Source organism: Camelus ferus, chromosome 8 (assembly GCF_009834535.1).
Source record: "Camelus ferus isolate YT-003-E chromosome 8, BCGSAC_Cfer_1.0, whole genome shotgun sequence".
NCBI classification, from domain to species: domain Eukaryota; kingdom Metazoa; phylum Chordata; class Mammalia; order Artiodactyla; family Camelidae; genus Camelus; species Camelus ferus.
The window spans coordinates 56,849,081-56,870,846 of NC_045703.1; the positions used below are offsets into that span (position 1 = coordinate 56,849,081).

A 21,766-nucleotide genomic window follows, 5' to 3' on the forward strand; every position below is an offset into this window, starting at 1 on the left:
CAGATATACAGTGGGCAGAGAAGGAGGAGAAAGTAGTAGTAATTCCTGTGTGATATGAGGCATGTCACAACCTTCCAGAATCAGGCCTACACAGGGCCTGGCATCAGTGCTCAATAAACGCTTGTTGAATGAACTTACACAGGCAGACTCAGCTTCGATTTCTCCAAGTATAAAATGAGAAACTAAACGATTGTTAAAGTACCTACCAATCCCAAGATTCAAGCATTTTCCCACAAGACAATTCAAAAGAATGCAAAATGTATACATCAGTTCAATTTATTTAGTCTTATCTAATACATCAATGTATTTGCTCTTTAAAAGGAACACAAAGTATAAAACTATAAAAAATGATCATTAAAATTATACAAATTCTTTTCAAAGCATGATTTTAAATACGGATCTTAAAAAGTGTGATTGAGATATGCCACAAGGAATCATAAGAAAATGTAAAAGGTGAGAAATGAACATTAATGTGGAAGCCAATTGCTCAGTTACAATTGTAGAAGAAAAGTGTAAGGAGATTGTGATGAATTATAACTTTATTTCTGCTGCTGTCAGCAGTACTTCGGTGATGGAATTCATGAATTTCATTAGGACTTTGAATAAATGTGTTACATACTAATGCTCTAAATTAATTCTAAATCATACCTTAAGCATTTCACAGACCTTGAAAGCACTGTACTTTTTGGCTTTGATAACGACTGCAAATACTTCTCTTTTTAAAAAAAATTGTTGTAAAATACACATTACATAAAATTTACCATTTAAACCATTTTAAAGTGTACGATTCAGTGGTACTTAGTACATTCACAACGTTGTGCAATCAACACTGTATTGTTCTAGAACATTTTCACCACCAAAAGGAAACCAGTACCCATTAAGCAGTCAGTTCCCCTGTTCCCTCCCCACAGGCCCTAGTAACCATGAATCTGATTGCTCTCAACAGATTTGCCTATTCTGGATTATTTCATATAAATGAAGTCATGCAATATGTGGCTTTTTGGATCTAGATTCTTTCACTTAGCATGTTTTTCAAGAAATACTGTATCCTTTTGCATTTAAGAGTTAAAAAAAAAACCTTTATGCAAATCATAAGCAGAAGATACTTTGGAAACTAAACTGACATCTGAAGTAAGTTAATGAGTCAATGCAATTACCTTTCAGAATGTAATTCAAGTTTTCAGGACTGATTGGTGCTTAAACACTGATCAAGTGAACAACTTTTAACATTTTAAATGCAGCATAGATGTCTTTAGAATTCATGTCCACCAAATTATTAACCATTTAAACCAATTTATTTCATATGTCAGTTTTTAATCATAAAGCTATTGGAATGTTGTAGGGAACCAATACTATTCTCCATTTTTATTTCAAATCTCTAATTTGAAGGTAACAATTTTAAAAGTTACCAGTTGATAAGAAAGACATCCACTTGACATAATTAAATATTCAATGGGTAATTTTACTCTTGAACAGATGTAATACCCTATTATTGTTTCTATTTCTGTGGCTTGATTTCTTTTAATCAAATAATGTAATTAAACCTGAATGCTGAAACTTCAATTTTTCAACACTACAAATTGTGAGCTGAGAGACTTTAAAAGAAGCTGAGTAAGTTACTTAATCAAATCTAAACTTTATTGACCAAAACTACTAAACATAGGCTGATTAGCAAAATAAGGTTTTAAAAACTCTATGTCCTTAATCTAGGTTTTTTTTGATCACCAGATCAGAAAATTGAAGTTATGGGATAAACAAGCAATACTGACAATTAAAATGAAAAGGGGGACTTAATGAAAAAACAATTTCTAGGAGGAAAGCAAAAGGCAGGATCTCCTTTTTCCAACTTCAATCTTCTGAACAGTAACAAATCATTGCTACTGTTCTTATCTTATTAGACCACTGAATAATTTAACAATTAATGTTACTCTTTGACTGTAAGGGGTATGGAAAGCTAACTCTAGTCAGTTCCGTTGCAGAATGAACCAACACATATATCATCCTATTTACCTGTTTAAAAATATTGTCTGAGAAAAAAAAAATTCTAACAATTTATATTAGAAAAAGGTAAAATTCAAATCTGATGAATTTGCTTTTACTGGAAAAGAACAGTTTGACCTGACGAGTTCGTAACTCTTAGTATTTCAACAGAAATACAGTTTACTTTCAAACACACACACCATTACCACCACTAGAACTACTCATATATTGAAGAATCATTTTGTATCATAATATTTGCATGCAAATGGGTTAATAAAATGATCTGGGGGATGCTTAAAATTTTATTGGTGTTAGTGAAAAAGAAATAGATTTCCCTTGTTTCTGTTGTCAGTTTACTTCAGAAATGCATTTCTTCATAGTAAATAATAGATGCTTCAATATAGCATGTCAAAAATAAAAAAAAATATAAAATAGGAGATTCATATCAATGAACTTTTACTGTATTTCTCTAGAGCATTTTCATGAATCATCCCTGTAACTCATTTCTTTGTAGTTTATTAATGAAAAGTCACTCCCCACAAAATACATTGGAAGTCAAAAATATCCTGAACCCAAAATGTCAGTTTTGAAATGTTCTAAGGTAAAAAAGCACTTTGAGATGTATCTCCATTAGTACATTTCAAGATGTATTAAAATCTACTTGGCCAATTTATGGAGATTCTAAGTGCAAATAAATGCATGTATAAATAATGCATTTATAGAATCTACTAATCACAGATGCAATAAAATACTTACAAAAGTTCAGCTAAAGACCCTATTTTTGCAAAGGATTTTCAGAGTAGCATACTGTAGTTAATTTCCACTTTCTTTCCTTTTGGTATTAACCAATAATTCTTTCCAAAACACTTACTAGGAATCAAATATTCTAGGTAACAGTATTTCCCTACATCATACGTCCCTTCTCAGTCTGCATTTGTAAAGAAGAAAAGTGAACTGTGTCAGAACACCTGCCTCTCAAAGACCCCAAAACATTCATCAGTACCTAAACTTTGAGTACATTTTTAAATCCATACAATGGAAGCGTAAAATAAAGGTCTTATCTTTTGAACTTACTTTGATCTTATAAATCAAAGAAAATATTTGTGTAAAAGGTAACTTTCAAAGAAACCATTCTTCCCATTCCCTTATTTAGAAAGGAATTTACTGGCATTGGCCTTTACTTGTACATCTTAAACTTTTTTGTTTGGAAATCAGATTTAGATCATATCCTAAAAAAACCTATTACTGAATTATTTTAAATACAATGGATGAGTCACTGATGAGCTGATTCTCTTTAAAAGGTAACTAATATTCTCTTGCTTCCTAGGCCTCACAAGAATGTTAATTAATACTAAGAGCTGTATTTAGTTAACCAGCCAAACATACATCAGGGAAATTATTTTCATCAAAAGGCTCTATCCAGACTTTTGAAAGAATGAGGGCCAATTGCTTTCTTTCTACTGCAATTCTAAACATCCACCTCTGCAGATTCCAATTGTGTCACCTTCCAATGCGGTGTGTTTTACATGGAACGTAGTTTTTAATGTTTGCATAACTATTCCTTAGAAAATTTTTAAACCTAATAGGCTTTATGCCTTTTTAGGTTGGGATGCAAAACATGAAGAAATCTGTTTTGCTTCTAAACACCAAAAACTACATTCAAATTGCCAGAGATTAAAAATCTGTTACCAGTACAGCAGTATAAACTACCATATCTTCAAAGATCCCAGTATTAACTATCCCTTAACATTGGGTAACAGCAACAACATTGCTGGGATATGTAGCACAGGGTCAAAGACCAAAAAACGATTCTATACTACTGGTAAACCAGAAACACAGTCTTTACCATCTCTTGCTGATAGGGTTCAAAGAATTCCTACAAAATTCTTGTAAAATTTAATCCAGTATCTTTTTACATCTACTCTGTTTATCCTAGAAATCTAGTATGTTCACATGACTCTGCAACCACTAAACACAGGAATGAACGATGACTAGGCTAAATGTTAGTGCTAATGAACAGTAAGTTTCACTGCAATTTACCTTGACCAGAAGAAACACTAGTGAAATACTAGAAATAACAGTAAACTAAAAATACTAGTAAATATTAGCTTTTTAAAAAAAAGTCCAACAACCATGGTACCCAATATATTTTGTCATATGGTTGTAAGATTGAGACAACATATAAAATTAAATTTAATCATTAATACTAATAAATTACTATTCCTCTTAATTTTGGATTATACACATATGTACCTACACATATGCACCTGCTCCAGTAACACATCATTCACAGAATAGCTGGCGTGTCCCAGGCTTTCCTCTAAATTCTCATACTTTATTGTGCATCAGAATCACCTGGGAGGCCTCTGTTAAAAGACTGCTGGTTCCCACCCTAGAGTTTCTGACTCTGTAAGTCTGTGGAGAGGCTCAAGAATTTGCATTTCTACCAAATTCCCAGGTGATGCTGATGCTACTGTCCAGGGACCACACTTGGGGAACCATTACTATTAGTGATCTGTGGTTCTCAGGAGAGAGAGAGGAGGGGTAGGGGAGAGGGCGGGGGGGGGGGGGGTTGAGATTAAGCTTACAGGCAATCCTGAGGAAGAAGGCAGCAAATAAAAGAGAATTCAGGTATTTGCCTCCTTCCTGACACTTGTTCTTACCTTGCTGGTTAGCAAAGACTAAGGAATCAACAAAGACTTCTCAAATGACAATTTACTTGGCCAACACACAAAACTTTTCATGCTTAAAAGTCTAGATAGATTGTTCCCATTACAAAGTTAAGAAAAATAATATTGCCAGAAACTTCAGCCTTTCAGAAATATCCCTAGGTGGGACTACTTTCAAGAAAACACTGAAGGGGCAGAGAAAGCTAGCTAATGAGATTTCCATATTAAAAAAAAAAATTCATGTTCACCAGTAAAACCTGGGTGAGCAATGATAATCAACAAGCAAGTCCTACAACATGCAGAAAATCCCCACTATAGAAACAATATGACTGTGTCTGGAATTTGTCAAACAAGGATTAGAATTTTATTTAAATGTTAAGTTTTTCATTTTTAAGTTACTGAGCCATATACAGGAAAATATTAATTTTATTAGAATCTGAACAAATGTTGCACAAAGAACACATTTTAACAAAATAGTATGGTGGCATAACAGCAACAACAACAACAAACTGCCAGAGATGTGTAAAAGAAATAAAAGGTGGAACATGTTAAATACCTCATGATCCAGTGTGGAGAACAAAAAGTCAAAACTTAAAGAACAAGGATTTTAAAAAGCACAACCATAAAACAAGTTAATGTTTGTGCTATCCTAACCAGACACATTCTTCAGCAAAACTTTAAAAGGCAGTTACAGTTTACAGTATTTGATACCTCATTTCTGACTTCTTCTCAGAGGCTGTTTATGTAATTCAATCTCTCAGTTGAAAAAGATAGTTTAAGCACTGAGAAGTAAGTATTCTACTAATTAAAATGACAAGTGAAGCAAAACAATTGATTAGTGTTTAATGCTATAGTTTTCAACTGTAACAAGGATTTGATCCAACCAAAACAAGTCTTAAGTAGTTCAGAATTCTTTCCTAATGCCCAAGGAACGCCTCTGCCCAGCCCGACTGCCATATATGGGAATCAAGAACCTAGTTAACAACAGAGCACTCTCAGGGACACATGTAGGAAGAGAAGACAAAGTAGAGGTTTGAAATTTTATAACAAGGTTAATTTGTCACCATTTCAGGCTACCAAATGCCAGAAGTTACCTAAATTATTTAAGTACATGTTCCCATCCTTGCAATTTATTTCTTAATACTGACATTCATTTTTTCAAACTGATCATATCAGGTTAATAATAGTATAAATCAATTTGAAAACTATAATAAAATAGTTCAAGAGTAGGTCTTTGAATATTTTTGTTATACTTTGATTTTTACACAAAGATGCAATTCTTACTTTTTGGTAGCAAAGTCTATGGAATATTAACCTGGAAATGTTTTAGAGATTGTCAGCCAAGACAGGTTTCTGCATTTGACGATTGTCATCTTACAAAGATATCAAGTGTCACACTTTTAAATGTCTTAAAACAACATAATTGTGGTTTTTAGAAACATCAAAAGGCAGTAATTTTAAATGCTTATGAAAAAAAGTTAAGCCCTTTACATTTTGATTATTTGAAATTTATTCACACAACATGCCCAATTCAAACTTAAAATGAGGTATTCAGTCGTCCCTCAATATCCACGGGAAAGTGGTTCCAGGACCCCCGTGTGGTACCAGAATTCACAGATGTTCAAGTCCCTTATATAAAATGGTGTAGTCTTTGCACATAACCGATGCACACCCTCCCATATACTTTAAATCATCTCTAGATTAGTTAGAATACCTAATACAATGTCAGTTTTATGTAAATAGTTGTAAATATAATGTAAGTGCTATGTAAATAGTTTAGGTGAGGGGCAAAGTCAAGTTTTGCTTTTTGAATTTTATGGAAAATTTTTTTCAAATTATTTTCCATCATGGTTGAATCCATGGATACTGAATTTGCAGATATGAAGGCCCGACTTTCTTTTCTTCTCTCTAAATATCAAATACGTAGCATATATAAAAAATACCATATACAGCTTCAAATTAAATAAATTCACAGGCTTTTTGTTTGATTTTGCTTTAACCTGTCATATAGCACGCTGCCTTGAGTCTTTGGATGTGACATCTAACAAAAAAAAGCTGCATATGGTCACTCTCTGTAAGAGAGCTATAAATATGTAAGGTGAAAACACGTTTGTGGACTATTTTTAAAACATGATAAATGGCATTATCAAATATTACTCATGATTTTAAACATTATGTATATATGAGAGATCACCTACATATCAACAATTATATAAGGGAGCACTAGAAAATAAACTTTTATAATGGTCTTATGCAGTGTTTAAGCAATTCAAAGTTTTTATTTCAAAAGCCTATGATGTAAAAATCAGAATCAAAGTTTTGCTTTTTGAATGCATGGGTTGTAACCCACAGAAAAAATGAGGAAAACTGTTTGGTCAGGATCTTGTTAGTTTAAGAAGCAAAAAATTTAAGAACCAAAATATGCACACCATTAAAAATACTAATTCTGAAAATTATTAGCTAAAAATTAAATCACCCTGTCCAGCAAGTTCCAAAAAAATCACACATTTCAAACATTAAGGCAATTTTTTTCCAACTAAACAGTACTTTATAAAAATATATGTCACTTCAAAACGTTATATACACAGTGACAATAAATTTAGCTAGTTGTACTCTTTAATACATTAATAAAGTGTCACATACTACAAAGAAATCATACTAGGTGCTTGCATGGATGTGCAAGTGGAGTTACAGTTTCTAAAGTACAGGTTTTAAAACTGAGCGAAGTGACCGTCCTTCTTTAGTGAGTTCTCGTGTCACACACATACACGGCAATGGGATTGCTTCCTCACGTTTCTCTACAATATTGTAACTGCATTTCTTCAAGTGGTCAGCCATGCTTAAGATGTCAGCAAATTTCCATTCATTGACAGAACAAAATGCAGTACTGAATCGCCATACCTAAAAGAAAATTCTACTTCAGATTTAAACAAGCCAATTTACGAGAATCCAAACATACTTCTTGCTCTAACTGCATACATTTCTAACTGTCAGAGAAACACCCAATATAAAGCTTCAAGTAGTTAGCTACAAAGCTGAAAAGTAGTAATCCATTTGGATACAAATCTGTTTATCAAATAATCATAAAATAAATCACTTACTTAACATTATGATTTCAATAAAGGTAATAACCAAAAAGAAAAGACAAAACTCAACATTAAAAATCACATCCAACCTGGCTTATTAAGAATTTTTAAGAAATAATAACCTCATGAATTCAGAGCTACTTCCTAAAATAATATATATTGTACACTAGTCTTTCATCCTATCCAAATGTCTATATATACAGACCTATTTAGTCTGGAGATATTGACAATGAGTGTTATTCTTTCCTCCAAGTTTTTCTCTCATTTCTATTATACCATTTAAAGTATAGTTAAAATACTCTAAAATACTGTGCCAAGGTTGTTCTTCCTCCTATTTATAAGTAGTAAAGGCACTTAGTAATACTGAAGAATGTAAGGGCTTCAATTTTTTCAAAATGTTTCTGGAAACTTATATAGAAAGAGCTTTTTGTAAAATGAATCTTAGTTTAAATCTTAGTTTAAGTCGTAAAACGCATTTCTGGGGAAAATATTCATCTACCATCCTTGATCATGTGTCTGCCGATAAAATTAAGAACTACTTTCCCTTCTGCTCACTTAGCAGCTCCAAGCCCTGAAGCACCGTCATCTCATTAGTCCAGCAGTGACTACTGCGGCCCCCTCTCACCTTCACAACTCAAAAATACACAGTTATCTGAATGTAGGTAATAAACATGAACAGAGCAGGACAGGCCTAGGCATCCTAGCTCAGCTAATCAACGGGCAATTACCGAGAGAACATCGAATCCACGGCCCACAGCAGCAGCCGAGGATTTGAGGGGAAGCCCTCAGCACACACTAGAGCTCAGAACAGAACGGTACGAATTCTGGGTGGCCAGAAGCCTTCAAATTCTGTGGGAACAAAATTACTTTTCAGCTGGCAGAAGTTACCATGGTTCAGCACGTAGGGCACTTTATCGCTACACTTCTTAGGTTCTATTAATTACCCCGCGTGGAGTCATCTCCCTGGAGTCAGTGAAGGCCTGCAGAGTAGCTATCAATACACATTATAGATTACAATTCCCCACACTCACGCAACTATGCTAAGAATTAGGAGTTTTTGTTAAGCTTCACGGAACAAATTAGCTGAAATATTCAATGGGGGAAGACAGCCTCCCTACTTCCACACAGTTAGTCTGGTGAACCAAAAAGTCAAGAAAAAATGGATCGCTCCCATCTCCTGATGACAAGATAGTAATGGGCCAACTTTGCATCCAAGTATCCGTCAAGTATTCACTTGGTGCCGCTATACGGCAGGTGCTATGCTAAGCAGCAGATACCTGGTTCTCAGCCTCACTTCTCAAGGAACTTACAGTCTGCTGAAAGGAACTGGCAATTCATAGGTGAATTTCAAAACAGGACGGTGAGTGCTCTAGTAGGGGCATACGGAGTAGGGGTACACAACAGAGCGCCACACGAACACAGAGCAGTGCGCCTCCCTAAAGGCTTCAATAGGGCCAGAGAAGGCTTTCAAAGTAAGATCTGAAGAGTACGCAGGATATAGCAAGGAGATGACGATCACAAACTCCAGAAACAGTTTCCCTGGGTTTCAATCCATCAACTGGACAAGTTACTTAACCTCTCTAAACCTCAGTTTCTTCAACCATAAAATAGGGGCAGTAGATTAAATAAACAAAAGTAAAGTGCACAATGTCCAGCACATTGCAAATGTTCCAATGTAGGTACTAGGGACAGCATACTCAAAGACCTTAAGGCAAGGAAGAAAGTATCAGACAACTGTAAGTAAACTCTATGGCTGGGATATAAAGTGACAAAAGGAAACTGAAGTAAGTAAGGACAAGATTATGCAAAGTCCTACATGTTCCACTAAGGAGTCAACCTCTACCTGAGGGCAATGGACAGACATTTAAAAAGTTTTTAAGCACTACAGCATAAGAACTATATATAAGAAATTATTTATCACTCTACCTCTTCTATAGAGAATATGTTGGAAAGGGACTCGGTCGGAAATAGAAACCCAGTTAGGAAGAGAGAGAGAACTCCAGGTGGGACCAACTAAGGAAACAGTGTAGAAACAGTAAAGCAAACCTGAGAGGTATGAAGAAGGGAGACAGCAGGACTTTGCGATTACCTGGATATGAAAAGAAAGACGAAAAGGGGGGGATCCACCCTAACTCCCAAATTCCTAGTTTAGACAATGTGAGAGACGATAATGTCACCTTCTGAGATGAAAAGGGGTACAGAAGTGGAACAGGTTAGACATGTTGAGCTTGATGAAGCTGTGAGATAGTCAAGTGGAGATGTCCAGTAGGTGCATGTAGGTAATGGTCTAGGGTTCAGAGGAGAAAATGGCCAGATAAACACATGTGAGTAATCTGTATAAATGATGGCAATTTAAACTCCAAAAGTAGATTAGACTTTCTGCAGGAAAAGAATCCCCAGAAAATATATCACCTCAAAGGTCAATAATACTCGTGGGCAAGGACAAAAAGGGGCCATGCTCTGAGTGTCCCATCCCAAATGGCAAAGACATCAAATCATGTAGAAAATGAAAATACACACATAGCCACATATATACAGCAAGTATGAAACTTTCTGCCACCAGAATTCTCTTTTGGAAAAAAAAGATCATGAAATAATGAGTGTGTTCATTTACTGGTCAAAGCTCCAGGAGAACACAGAAGTAGATGCAGAATTCTGAAAACCTGGAGCAAAGAGTAAAAATTAGAGAAAACCTAAGGGTGGTTAAAAAAAAAAAAAGAAAGGAAGGAAGGAGCCAGAAATTCGAACCCTGTGTGGCCAATGTGAAGTTCATCAAATTTTTTTCCACCTTATAAAATCAGTTTCATAAAGTAAATGTTCTAAAATGAAAAAACACCTTCGATCAAAGATTTCTATTGGACAGTACCTCAAACAGAAGCTGGGCAAAAGATATCACAGGAGGAGAGTGGTGGAGCCAGGATTTGTTCTGAGATCTGCTTCAATCTCCAGCTCCAGCTTCCCATCTGCAGCACTCCCTTGTACTGTACTAAACTCGAGTCCTCACCAATATCAAACCCTGCAGCCCTCATCTCACTTCAGCCTAATACATTTCCATATCCATCCATTTATGTTCTCTAACCCCAAACACTCCACTGGTTCCTTACTAGCAGTAGTAGTTATAAACTTTTCTCATGTCTCCCTTTTTAAGTTGTACCTGAAACCACCAAGTTCTAAGAAGGAAACTGCTAATGGACAGAAACTGCCAATTACAAGCAATAAAAAAAAACCTCCTTGCTTCCTCCACTGTCCAATGTTTCAGATGGAGCCCAAATTAGAGGCTGGTTAACACAAACTCAAGCAAAGGGAGTTGTTACAGAAGTGAATGGGTGCAGGACCCCTCAACTGAAGAAACGGAGGTGGCCTCTGCCATGTGATATTAGAATCTAGTTCTAGGATATCTGTAGTAAACATGTGATTATGACAAACAATTCTAACTATCCTTGCTTTTTATTAATTATCATTATAAAAAAAGTTTGTCATTATACACTGAGTTAGTAAGCTTTAAGAATGGACAATTTCTCAACAAGATTAATTTTATTAATTCAGCAACATTACTTAGTGCCTATTACATGTCAAATAAGGGGTTGATGCAATTGAATTAAACCAACCTTTTCTTTTATCTGCCATGACGAATTTCCTTCTGGATACTTCTTTTTCCCCCACTGCAGTATGACCATTCCACGAGACTGAAGAAGGCTGCCACACACATCCCTCATTAACTTGGACACACAAGAGAGCTGGCATAAACTGAAACCATCAAGAAAGCCTGCAATATGTTGCAGGACCTCAAAAGGAAGACCACTTAGATGGTCACTATGTAATCCCAACACACAGTTTCTAGCAGGCTCTACTAATACTGTAGATACAGATGGCTGAACTCCAAATGACCTCAAATGGCGGTCATGTATAATCTTTGCTCCTTGTGTTGATGGACAAAATCTACGCTGAGAATAGGTACAACCATAATATGCTAAGGGACACCTCTGTTCCATCCAGCCATTGAGTCCAGCATGAATGTCACCATGCACATTCTTAAAATGTGAAGAAAATTCTTTTCTTCTAAATAACTGTCCACAAACAAATGTAAACATTGAACGTTGCTTGGGTTGGTACCTAGCGACACATTCCAATACTAAATCCAGCCCAAGTGTCTGAAAAGGACTTGGATTTGAAAGCTGTGGGTTGGCATGATCACAAGCTGAAGCTGAAGCTATTTCCCCAACCATTGTATTTGTTGCTAATATTGCCGATGGAAGTGAAAAAGTCTGAGTCCCAAAGTCAATGTGATAAACATCAACCATGCGACTATCAGATATACCCCTCCCACCCGGAGAATCTCCCAGACAAAACAGTAGTGCTGCTGTGATTAGATCTATTCCTTGGAGGCCCATTGGATCTTCTGCAACTTCCAAATCTGATGTATCTACTGCTTTATCTTCCTTTGGTTTAGACCAACATGAATTAGAAAGAAATTTGAATGAAGGAGGATGACTGAAAGACAAGACATCCACATTCCTCAGGTCCCCTAAGTCTACTTTTCTCCGACACAAATCTCCTTCATCATCATCTGCCATGAGGATATGCTGAACTGTGCCATTAGGCAAAGCATTAGATGGTATTACTTCCCTAAGTTGTGCTGCTACTGCAAGTGAACTAGAAGGTTCTAAAGTACCATCGGATACTACACATTCTCCGTTTGTTAAGTTATTTTGTTTGGAGTCATCATGTAAATTCTGGTCTATGACCCCTGCACATATATTTTCCAAGGGAAAGCCATTACAGAGAGCAGGAGTGCCATAAGAACTGGCATCCAAGTCACATAAAAAATCACTTGAACCATTTTGTTCAAATTGGGCATTCTGACCGGTGCCGTTATGGTCAATTCCACCTACTGCTCCTATCTCATCCTCAAAAAGACGGTCCTGATCTTTCAAGTTTCTATTCTGTAAGTTTTCGCTGGCATTTTGTTCTTCATTCACTTCATTTGGAGAAGCACAAAGACTTGTACTTAACATGCCAATGTCTCTTGTGGCGGTATTCAGGATATCTAAAGCAGCAGCCAAACTTCTGGTTGTTTCAACAGTAGCTTGATAAAGTGCACCATAGGATTCTTCAGCAACAGGCACCAAACCATTAGGATGTGGTATTTCTGGGACACTTGATTTAATTGAGATTTGTTCTCTAGGTTCTGATACTTTATCAGTTGCTTTTGACATCATGGTGGCTACTTTGAGAGATTCTAAGAGCATCCTTTGGTCTTGAAGGGCCAAAGCCATATCTAGTTGTGCCACTTCATCCACATCTCTGCTTAGATTTTCATACGATTTTCGGTCTGCATAACTAACTGGCCATCGGTTCCACTCCATAGTACAGCACACCACACTTGCAGGACACGTTTCTAGATGTTCAGCAACTTTATTTCGAGCCATTGTAAACGGACATCCAAAGTCACTATTCAAGCAAGGCACTCGTTCAAATGGACACAGAAGTCGATGCTCATCAGCTTTACAAGAATGGAAAACTGCTCCACAAACCAATGGACAACCAATCAAGTCACAGGAAATGCCAGGCTCTGGTCTGGTCATACACCGTCTACTGACACAATTCACGCAGTGAGAATGCTGCAGCTCCTCCTCCATAATGGCCAGTCCAGCTCTGGTTATTGAGATGAAAAGAAATAAGAAGTTAGGCAAAAAGTGGCCGATTTTTAAAAACCGTTTAAGAATAAAAATCAAATCATGAAGGTATATTGGCTTATATTAGGATGAAATATATAAAATAAACATATTCAACATATTTATTTTATATATAATCAATTCATCTTGAAACAACTAAAGCACTTCAAGGAGCAATTCAAAAGTACATTTTAATATACCATATAACAATATGCCCAAAAGCCCTAACATTTCAAAATATAATATACTAAATATACTAAATTCTAGTATATTGTGTAATATATAAGTGCCAAAAACAAGTTAATACATATTTAACTTATAGATCTCAGAGAATGCTTTATTTAGCTTTTCCTGTTTTAATTTTAACTACACTGATTATGATGTACCCACATTCCAGAGACCTCATCATATTCCTCAAAGAGAATAATCTGAACTTCATGAATATACTTAACTAAAACTTTATTAAAGTTTTCTTTGTATTCCCTCTAAATAAATTCATTTAAGATTTCACCTATTGATCTCTCCCTCTACATATGCCTTAATAAACTCTACAACAAATCAACAGAGTAAGCCTTAACTAAAACATACAGGGAATTTATCCAGAAAAGGCAACTTCTAGCTCCAGTTCTATAGCAGAGGGCAGATCACTTACTTCTGAGGGCCACGGTTCCCACTGGTTCATTACACACCCACTTACTGTTTAACTACCATGTACCAGGCACTGTGTTTGGTGTGGCAATATAAAGATTAGAAGACACAGTGACTCTTCTTAAGGAGCTATAGCAGGAGGTCACAGATGACAATACAATCATGTCACATTTTTGTATGATCAATATGACAGAGAAAAAAGTCAGTATGGTTATGGGATAGAAAAGAATTCGCAGTTGTCCTGAAAGATGAGAAGTCTTCAGCATTGGAGGGCAGGGTTAGAAAGGAAAAGAGGCATTTGTTGCTGAAATAACAGCATCTGCAAATACAGAAAAGCAAGAAGGCAAAACATGTTCCGGGAACCTCAAGTTTCCTAGCATCCCTGGATCACAAGGTGTAATTCAGGTAGCTATGCGAGATGAGGCTGGACAGGAATAAGGAAGTCATGAAAAATGAGCTATATGTTACTCTAAGGAGTTCAGACTTTGAGTAGTTAGAAGTCACTGAAGATTTTAATCAGAGAAATAGCAGGGATCACAGGTAACTAATGGTCTTTCCTGTTTTTACCAAGTAAAGTTTTACACAAAAAGAAGAGAAAGCATTGGTACAATGCATTGATTTAATCATCATAGCCAAGCCTATTCAATGTCTTTTTTTCTATAATCATCAACTTCTTTATTGGCTTGTTCCTACTAGCATCAAAAACTTAAAAGACTATTTTTCCTAAAAAACCTAAATAAAACAATATCCCCCCTTTGCTACATTTTTTTTTCCTATTCAGTCAAGCTTTCAAAAGAAAAACAAAAAACCAAAAAGCTCTTTTAAGTTCCCATATACTCATCAGCCCATTAATTTGGCTTTTTTTTTTTTACCACCACTCATTAAAAACACTCTACTGAGATCCTCAGTGCTAAATCCAAAGGGCACTTCTTCCAGACCTCATCTTCCTTGGCCATTATATCATTTTGTTGACTAATCCTTCCTTTTTGAACTATTATCTTTCTTCGGTTTTTATGATCTCACATTTCCCCTGGTTTCCCCCCTACCTCTTTGGTTATTCCTTACTCTTTTCTTCTAAAATATTACTCTTCCTTGGGGCTCCATATCATTTCTGGCTCATTCCATACATTCTCCCAGGGTGGTCTCAATTTCTCAAAAGCCTCAATTACCACTGCATGCTGAAAACTCAACAATACCTCCTGCCCAGAACCCTTGCCCAAGTTTCAGATCTCTACTCGAATATGGCACAGGCAACTCACCTCGACAGTTCCCAAATTAAATGAATAATAATTTTCTGGATAAGAAGCCGATTCTTATCCTATTTTCTTTAAGTGCAGAGAAGACTGATTGCTAGCTCTCTCACATATTCTCTTCCATAAATTCTATCTTGGTGCCAGGTGGCTAAGGTAAACTCATTACTCCTCAAATTGCTGTATCTTTTTCTCCAGTCCAGGCTTGATTTTCCTCAAATTCAAATAACAAAATGTACCTATTATTGATAGAACTTTTGTTAAGTAGAAAAAACCTGAGTTGATATTATGGTGCTTACTGATGATGCTAGGGAGTGGAAAAAAAACACGGTACACATTTAACAACAAAACTAATATTTTTGAATTGTGCTTAAAAATTACAAATTATGAGTTAAATACCTCTGAATGTTTATCCCCACAAATTTTCTAACTAAGGACAGAACCTGTAAAATTAAAGACAGACATGCTAAAATGGTCAAAATAAAAGAAATGACAGACTAACAATGATATTTGTAAATTAAGGGAAGAGAAATTTTAATAAGAATTAAGACAAATTTTACTGAGTGATTAGATTGTGAAAACCAGCTGTAAGCTTTCCTATTTTGCAACTAGACTGAGTTCATCTCACAGGCTGAAGGTTATAAACTTGACTGTTACTAAGAGAGAAACCTAAAAATACAAGCGGTTCCAACAGAAGTGACCAATGCTCTCAGAACTCTGTAGGAACACTTTATGTTACATGCACATCACATGATCAAACCAGGCACAACACATCTCAAAACATCACTTAATTCAAAAGTGTTTAAAATAGCAACTGTTACAAACAACTGAGTTAAATGCAAAATAACAACTCTGAAAGGTAGAAGTAGAAGGCTTTCAAGGTTCAAAATAAATAACCTCTTCCACACCATTCCCCATCTGAGTAAAAGAAATGTTTTAAAAAATAAAAACAAAAACATCCACAGCAACAAGTCCACAGTATTTATTACATATTGAAGTAGACTTAAGAGAAGGAAAAGGGAACACTATGTACCTATTTTATCCTTCACATATAACATGTCACTTAATCCTCATAACAATCCAGAGGAAACTGAGGTACAGAAAGGCTTAGTGACTTACCCAAGGTCATCTACGTAGTCTAGGACTGAAATCTGTATCTGATCAATGTACATGGACAATAACAGATATCTTTACTTTAAAAAGTTTAAGAAAATAAGGCAGTACTTCAGTAACTGGTGATCCAATTTTAAGATGTTATTTAAGGAATGAAGGTTACACAACTTTGCTTGTAGTTTATTCCAAAACTTAATCACCCTTGTGGTCAAGAAAGTCTTTTTGGTCCTTTCTAATTATAATAGCACGTTGCTTTGAACATAAGTGTTTTAAATTATTTTAAAAATAACTTACATTTATAGTGCTCAGTACAAATGTATGGAACAACACTACAAACTTAACCATTCCCAAAACAGCTATACAAAGAAAAAATAAAGTTTAATTCCATTTTACAATTAAATATATTAAGAAATAAGTTAAGAAAATGCACTAAACAATACCCAGAGTATTCTGGGGATAGAGCCCTCAGTTTCAGAATTCAAAATTTCCAGATCCATCCTCTTTCAAGATTGCTATTATCAAATTAAATATGCCTACATAAAGTATTTCACAATCACTCATAAATCCTATGAAACGGGTTTAAAATGTCAATCCCTGATTTATCAGTTGACCAATAACACAGCAGGCCCAGTAGAAAACATGTTGCTATGCTGAGGCTTCAAGTTCAAAATGAGCTTAATTTAAAATTCAGTATTAAGTTAAAAAAAAAAAAAAAACTCTTGAAAAAGAATCTTAACATTCCAAGTAACATCTCTATCTACACTTAAAGTTGAATGACTGGAAAAAGTTTCATTAGCCCAGAGAATATCTGTAAATGATTAAATGCTTTACAATAGTTTCCATTTTGTCTAACAGAAATTCTTGGCCAACTCATACTCTGTGGCTCACAAGCAATCCATAAAAGTAGTTTTAAGACATGGCATTTTCCCATACAATGAAATAATGCCTTGTCATTTAAGGCTATTTCTACACATAAAGACATGCCCTCAAAAAGCAATCTTTTATTTTTCCAAATTCATTAAAATACATAAGGAGATAAATACAGCATTGCAAATTCGCACGATTTTAAAACACACTACGTCAAGTCACCCAAATACTCAACACAGCTTGCTGCCTCAGGCTGTTCTTAACGTCTGCCTCCAAGACACGCATACTCCTTTTCCTCCCCAGCAATTGCCTCAAATCTTTATTAGCTTAAATGTTACTTTTCCACACACTCAAAGGTAAGGTGTGGATCCCTTCTGTGCTCATTACACACTGCATTTTTCCTTGGTAACACTAGTCACAATTCAGAGTGAAACCATTACGCTGTTTAATATTTATCTTCCCAGGAAAACTATAAGCTCCACAAAGGAGGCAGGACCATCTCTGTCTCATTTATTCTTATGTTCCCTGTGTTCAAAACTATGCCTCAATCAGAGCCTCACCTGTTTAAAAAAAACACAAATGAAATTTTTATAAAACAAGAAATAACCAAGTGGATTCCAAAACAATTCTTGATTTCATGGAAAACTACATACTTCATGAATAGATAGAACCTTATAGATCTATTATTAGTCAACCAAATTGAGTCAAAATTACCTCACTATACCAGCTATAAAAAGTCAGACGTATTCAAACATTTATTATTAAGGTGTTCCAGGCATTATATATAGAGTAAGCTAAACTGTCCATCAAAAAGTCCAATCAAAGGGAAAAATTTTTAAATTAATTTCAATCTTCCATTGTTTCAAAATCTTAAAAAATAATAATAAAAGGCACAGAAGGAAACATTTACCTGTATATTGTTCCACTATTTTAAGTCCTAAATCAACCCTGCAGTCTGGTTACAGGTTACTGACCATAGAGGCATCAGACTAAAGAAAAAAAGCAGAGGTGGAGGCGTCTGCACGTGTGCAGGTGTCTGCGTAGGTGCAGAGTGAGGAAAGGAAGCTCAAAAAAGGAAGTGGCATCAGCCTGCTTCCTTAATATTACAATACATTAGATAAAAAAGAATTCTACTTAATAAAATGTTGCCAAAATGGAACTATAGACAAACTTGTTCAATCAGTTAACCATTATTACAAGTAAGTCTACGAATGAAATTTCATATTCAGCAATCAGTTCTAACTCCTCCAGAGCAAGGCTCACCCTTCTTGTATAATCGGAGGCACTACTGCGTAGTAAATACAAACACGTGCTGAATGATTTACTGATCAGGTGCACTCAGTTTTAAAGACCATAATAGGGGGGTTGGGATATAGCTCAGTGGTAGAGCACATGCTTAGCATGCACAAGGTCCTGGGTTCAATCTCCAGGATCTCCATTAAAATGAAATTAAAATTAAAAAAATACATATATATAAAGACCATACTAAATCTATAACCACTATTTTACTGGTTTCAAAAAGGGGGGTGGGGTGATTAGGCAAAATGGAAAATGCAAGATCATTAAACTCCCAACTCAAAGCACATACCCTACTGGTGAGTCCAAAATGTCTAAATGGGTTACATCAGTATACATTCTTTTGTTAAATTTTGGTTCTGACTTTTTATTTATAGAATGATGACCTAATTATATGGAATTTTGTTTTTACCCTTCCAGTTAAGATATAATCAAAACATACATCTTCTGTTTCTAAACATGGTCATGGGTAGCTTATTCCAAACTGAAAGTTCTAACTATCTGACATTGTTCTCCACTAAATAAGCAAATGCAATTACTATAGACTTACAACCGAAATTAAGTAATAAATATTAATAAATATGTAATACTCATAGCAGAACCTATTTGAGCTGATACCCAGATAAAAATAATCCACCCAAATGGTGGAACTCAGCTTATTAAAATGGGCTGCATGGCATAGGGGAATGGGCTTTCAAGGAATCTCAGCTCTGTCATCTTGAGGCAATTACTGTACTGTGAAAACAACCTAGAACTCTTACACAGGTGGGTTATAATTACGAGTGTGTCCAGTAGCATACAAACGTATTCCTCAGAAAACGGATGTACTTTATTTCACACTATGGCCACATGTACATGCACATACCTTTATATATAATCATTTTTATACCAGGTCATTTACACTTAAAGTAATCATATGAGGAACTATCTAATGCTAACTCATTACCAACTCATTAAAAAAAAATACCCTTTCTGTAAAAGCTTTTCACAGACTGGTTTTGAGGCATGCTTAGGTGCATTTACCTAGACACCTACAGTGTAAAAACCACTAGTCCAAGGCCAATCTCACGTATTTCATTAAAATCAATTTCAAATCAAATAATATTTTATAGAGCCTTCTGACTGAAGACTTTGACATCAACAAATTCTACATATACAATGTCATTCCACAGCATGCACTAACTCCTTTTAATGAAATAAGCAGTCATGGTAATTCAGATGATTTACCCAAAAACCATACAGAATAACATTAAGCTTATGCCATTAAAAGCCACATTTTAGTAACATATTGTATTAAATAGGAAACACATTAAACAATGCCTATTTTGGTGACCTTACAGTACTGTTCTAATTATATACATTATCTCAAAATATGTATTATTTTTCTTTAATAGCATATTTTTAGGAGACTGTATATTTTCTTTAAAAGTCTCCAAGGCCAAACATGCAGAAATACGGATTGAAATTAAATACCTAGTACATTTGTAATGCGTAAGTTTGCCTGTATCGGAAACTACAGTTCTCTGATAATACTCACAAAACTCCACCCACTAACATTTCCAAAATCACAAAAAATGCTATGTCACCGCATTAAAGTACCAAATAAAAACAAACTGGCGATTTAAAAAGTTAGCAAAACACCATGTTATCCCCAATTAAACTTCTGTAGTAAGAAACAGTGACTAAGCGTAAAGAAAAGTGATTCAGCGAAAACTGCACACTGAAAAAACTGAACCCTTAGAAAAATCTTAAGCGTACATTTTATGCTACTCTTACCCTTTTGCCGAGTCAACAATGGGACTGCTTTGGAAAAGCTTAATAAGTATAAGCAAACGCAAAAATCTGTTAATTTATTTACTAAGTCTCTAAAGGATACAACACAGATTGAAATGTAGCAAATTAAAGTTTAGAAACCTCGGGCTTTTGGTATTTAAGGAGTTTTAAGTTAATCTAAACTATCAGAATGCCCATAAATAACTTCATCTTGGATCAGAGCCAACAAAGTAATTATGGAATAAAAGGTCAATTCCTTCCCAAGCATCTTTTATCTGAGCCTTACGACAAGGCTCAGAAAGAAAAACAAGTGACAGGGAGAAGGGAATGGAGTACTAGTACCATGGTAAACAACAAGCTGCTCCGTCTCTATTCTCTGAACACCCACGTTAAAAACGTACTCAAGGGGATTTGCTGTGAATCCAGCGTGCACTCTGTGGCCCCCTTCCAAGCAATGCACTTCCACGAGATACTTGTAAATGGTCATACCCCTCAGATCGATAAACTCAGGAAGTTTTTCTTTAATAAGGACTGAGGCTAAGACTAAGATCCTCTCACTTCCATGAATGGAAGAGTTACCAACTTCACTCATCCCGTGGAGACAGCCGATGATGCCTCCCAATCTTCCTTTAACCCATCTGTCCCCAAAGAACGCCAAGTTTCTAAACGGCAAAAGGAAAGAGAAGCCGGGTTTTCGAGGTTCTTAAGGTTTCCTAAGTCCAACTCCTGCTTCACCCCTCCGCAACCCACAGACGCGAGCCCCGTTGACACAGGGGCCGGTCCTCGGCGTTTGGGTCGCCATTTGCTGACCGCCTCCTCCGCTGGCCGGCAGGAGGCTGGGCGCGGACGCCCTCTGTGCCGGGACGGCCGGCCGGCTGAGAACCTGCGGGGCCGGCGCGAGGCCGTGTTTACTCCGCCCCAGGCCCGGCCCGCAGACCCCCCGGCCGCCTCCTCCCCGGCCGCGGGCCTCCCACCGCCCGGCCGCCGCCTCCGGCCCCGGCACGGCACGGCCAGGGCCGGGCCGGCCTCCCCCGCGAGCCTCCTCGACACTCACCGGCCGGCCCGGCCGAACCGCGGCCCAGGCCCTGGCTGCCGTGGCCGCCGTACCCGGCTGCTCCGCGCTGTCCCGGCGCCGCTCCGCGCCCCACACCCCCGTGCAGCCCGCCTCCTCCTTGCCTCTCTGCCCCGGCGGGCCGCCGCCTTTCTTCTCCACCTCCTGCTCCGGCTCCTCGGCCTCCACTCCAGCCGGCCGTGCTCTCCGCGCGCCCCGCCCCGCCCCGCCCAGCTCTGCCCCGCCCACCCGGCGGCCTCGGGGCGTTGGCAAGCCTGGCGGGGGGCGCGCACGCCGAGCTAGGCGGGGACGCGCACGCCGCGCATCGACTCCCCCGCCCCTCCTCCCCGGAAGCGAC

The 21,766-nt window shown here is 36.8% G+C and overlaps 1 protein-coding gene across 3 annotated transcripts; it reads right to left on the minus strand.

Moving 5' to 3' along the window:
* Positions 1–2,589: 2,589 nt before the first annotated feature.
* On the minus strand, positions 2,590–21,624 carry FBXO30 (F-box protein 30). 3 transcript variants are annotated; one of them, XM_032485098.1, is made up of 4 exons: positions 21,412–21,546; positions 15,318–15,522; positions 11,344–13,390; positions 2,590–7,550 (listed from the first exon to the last, which is right to left on the minus strand). In XM_032485098.1, exons 3-4 carry the CDS (start codon positions 13,372–13,374, stop codon positions 7,347–7,349), a joined length of 2,235 nt encoding a protein of 744 aa, XP_032340989.1. In that variant the 5' UTR covers positions 13,375–13,390; positions 15,318–15,522; positions 21,412–21,546; the 3' UTR covers positions 2,590–7,346. The 3 variants fall into 3 exon arrangements, with proteins under 3 accessions (XP_032340989.1, XP_032340990.1, XP_032340988.1); XM_032485099.1 differs by lacking the exon at positions 15,318–15,522 and having other exon boundaries at positions 21,534–21,624; XM_032485097.1 differs by lacking the exon at positions 15,318–15,522 and having other exon boundaries at positions 21,412–21,544.
* Positions 21,625–21,766: the final 142 nt, after the last annotated feature.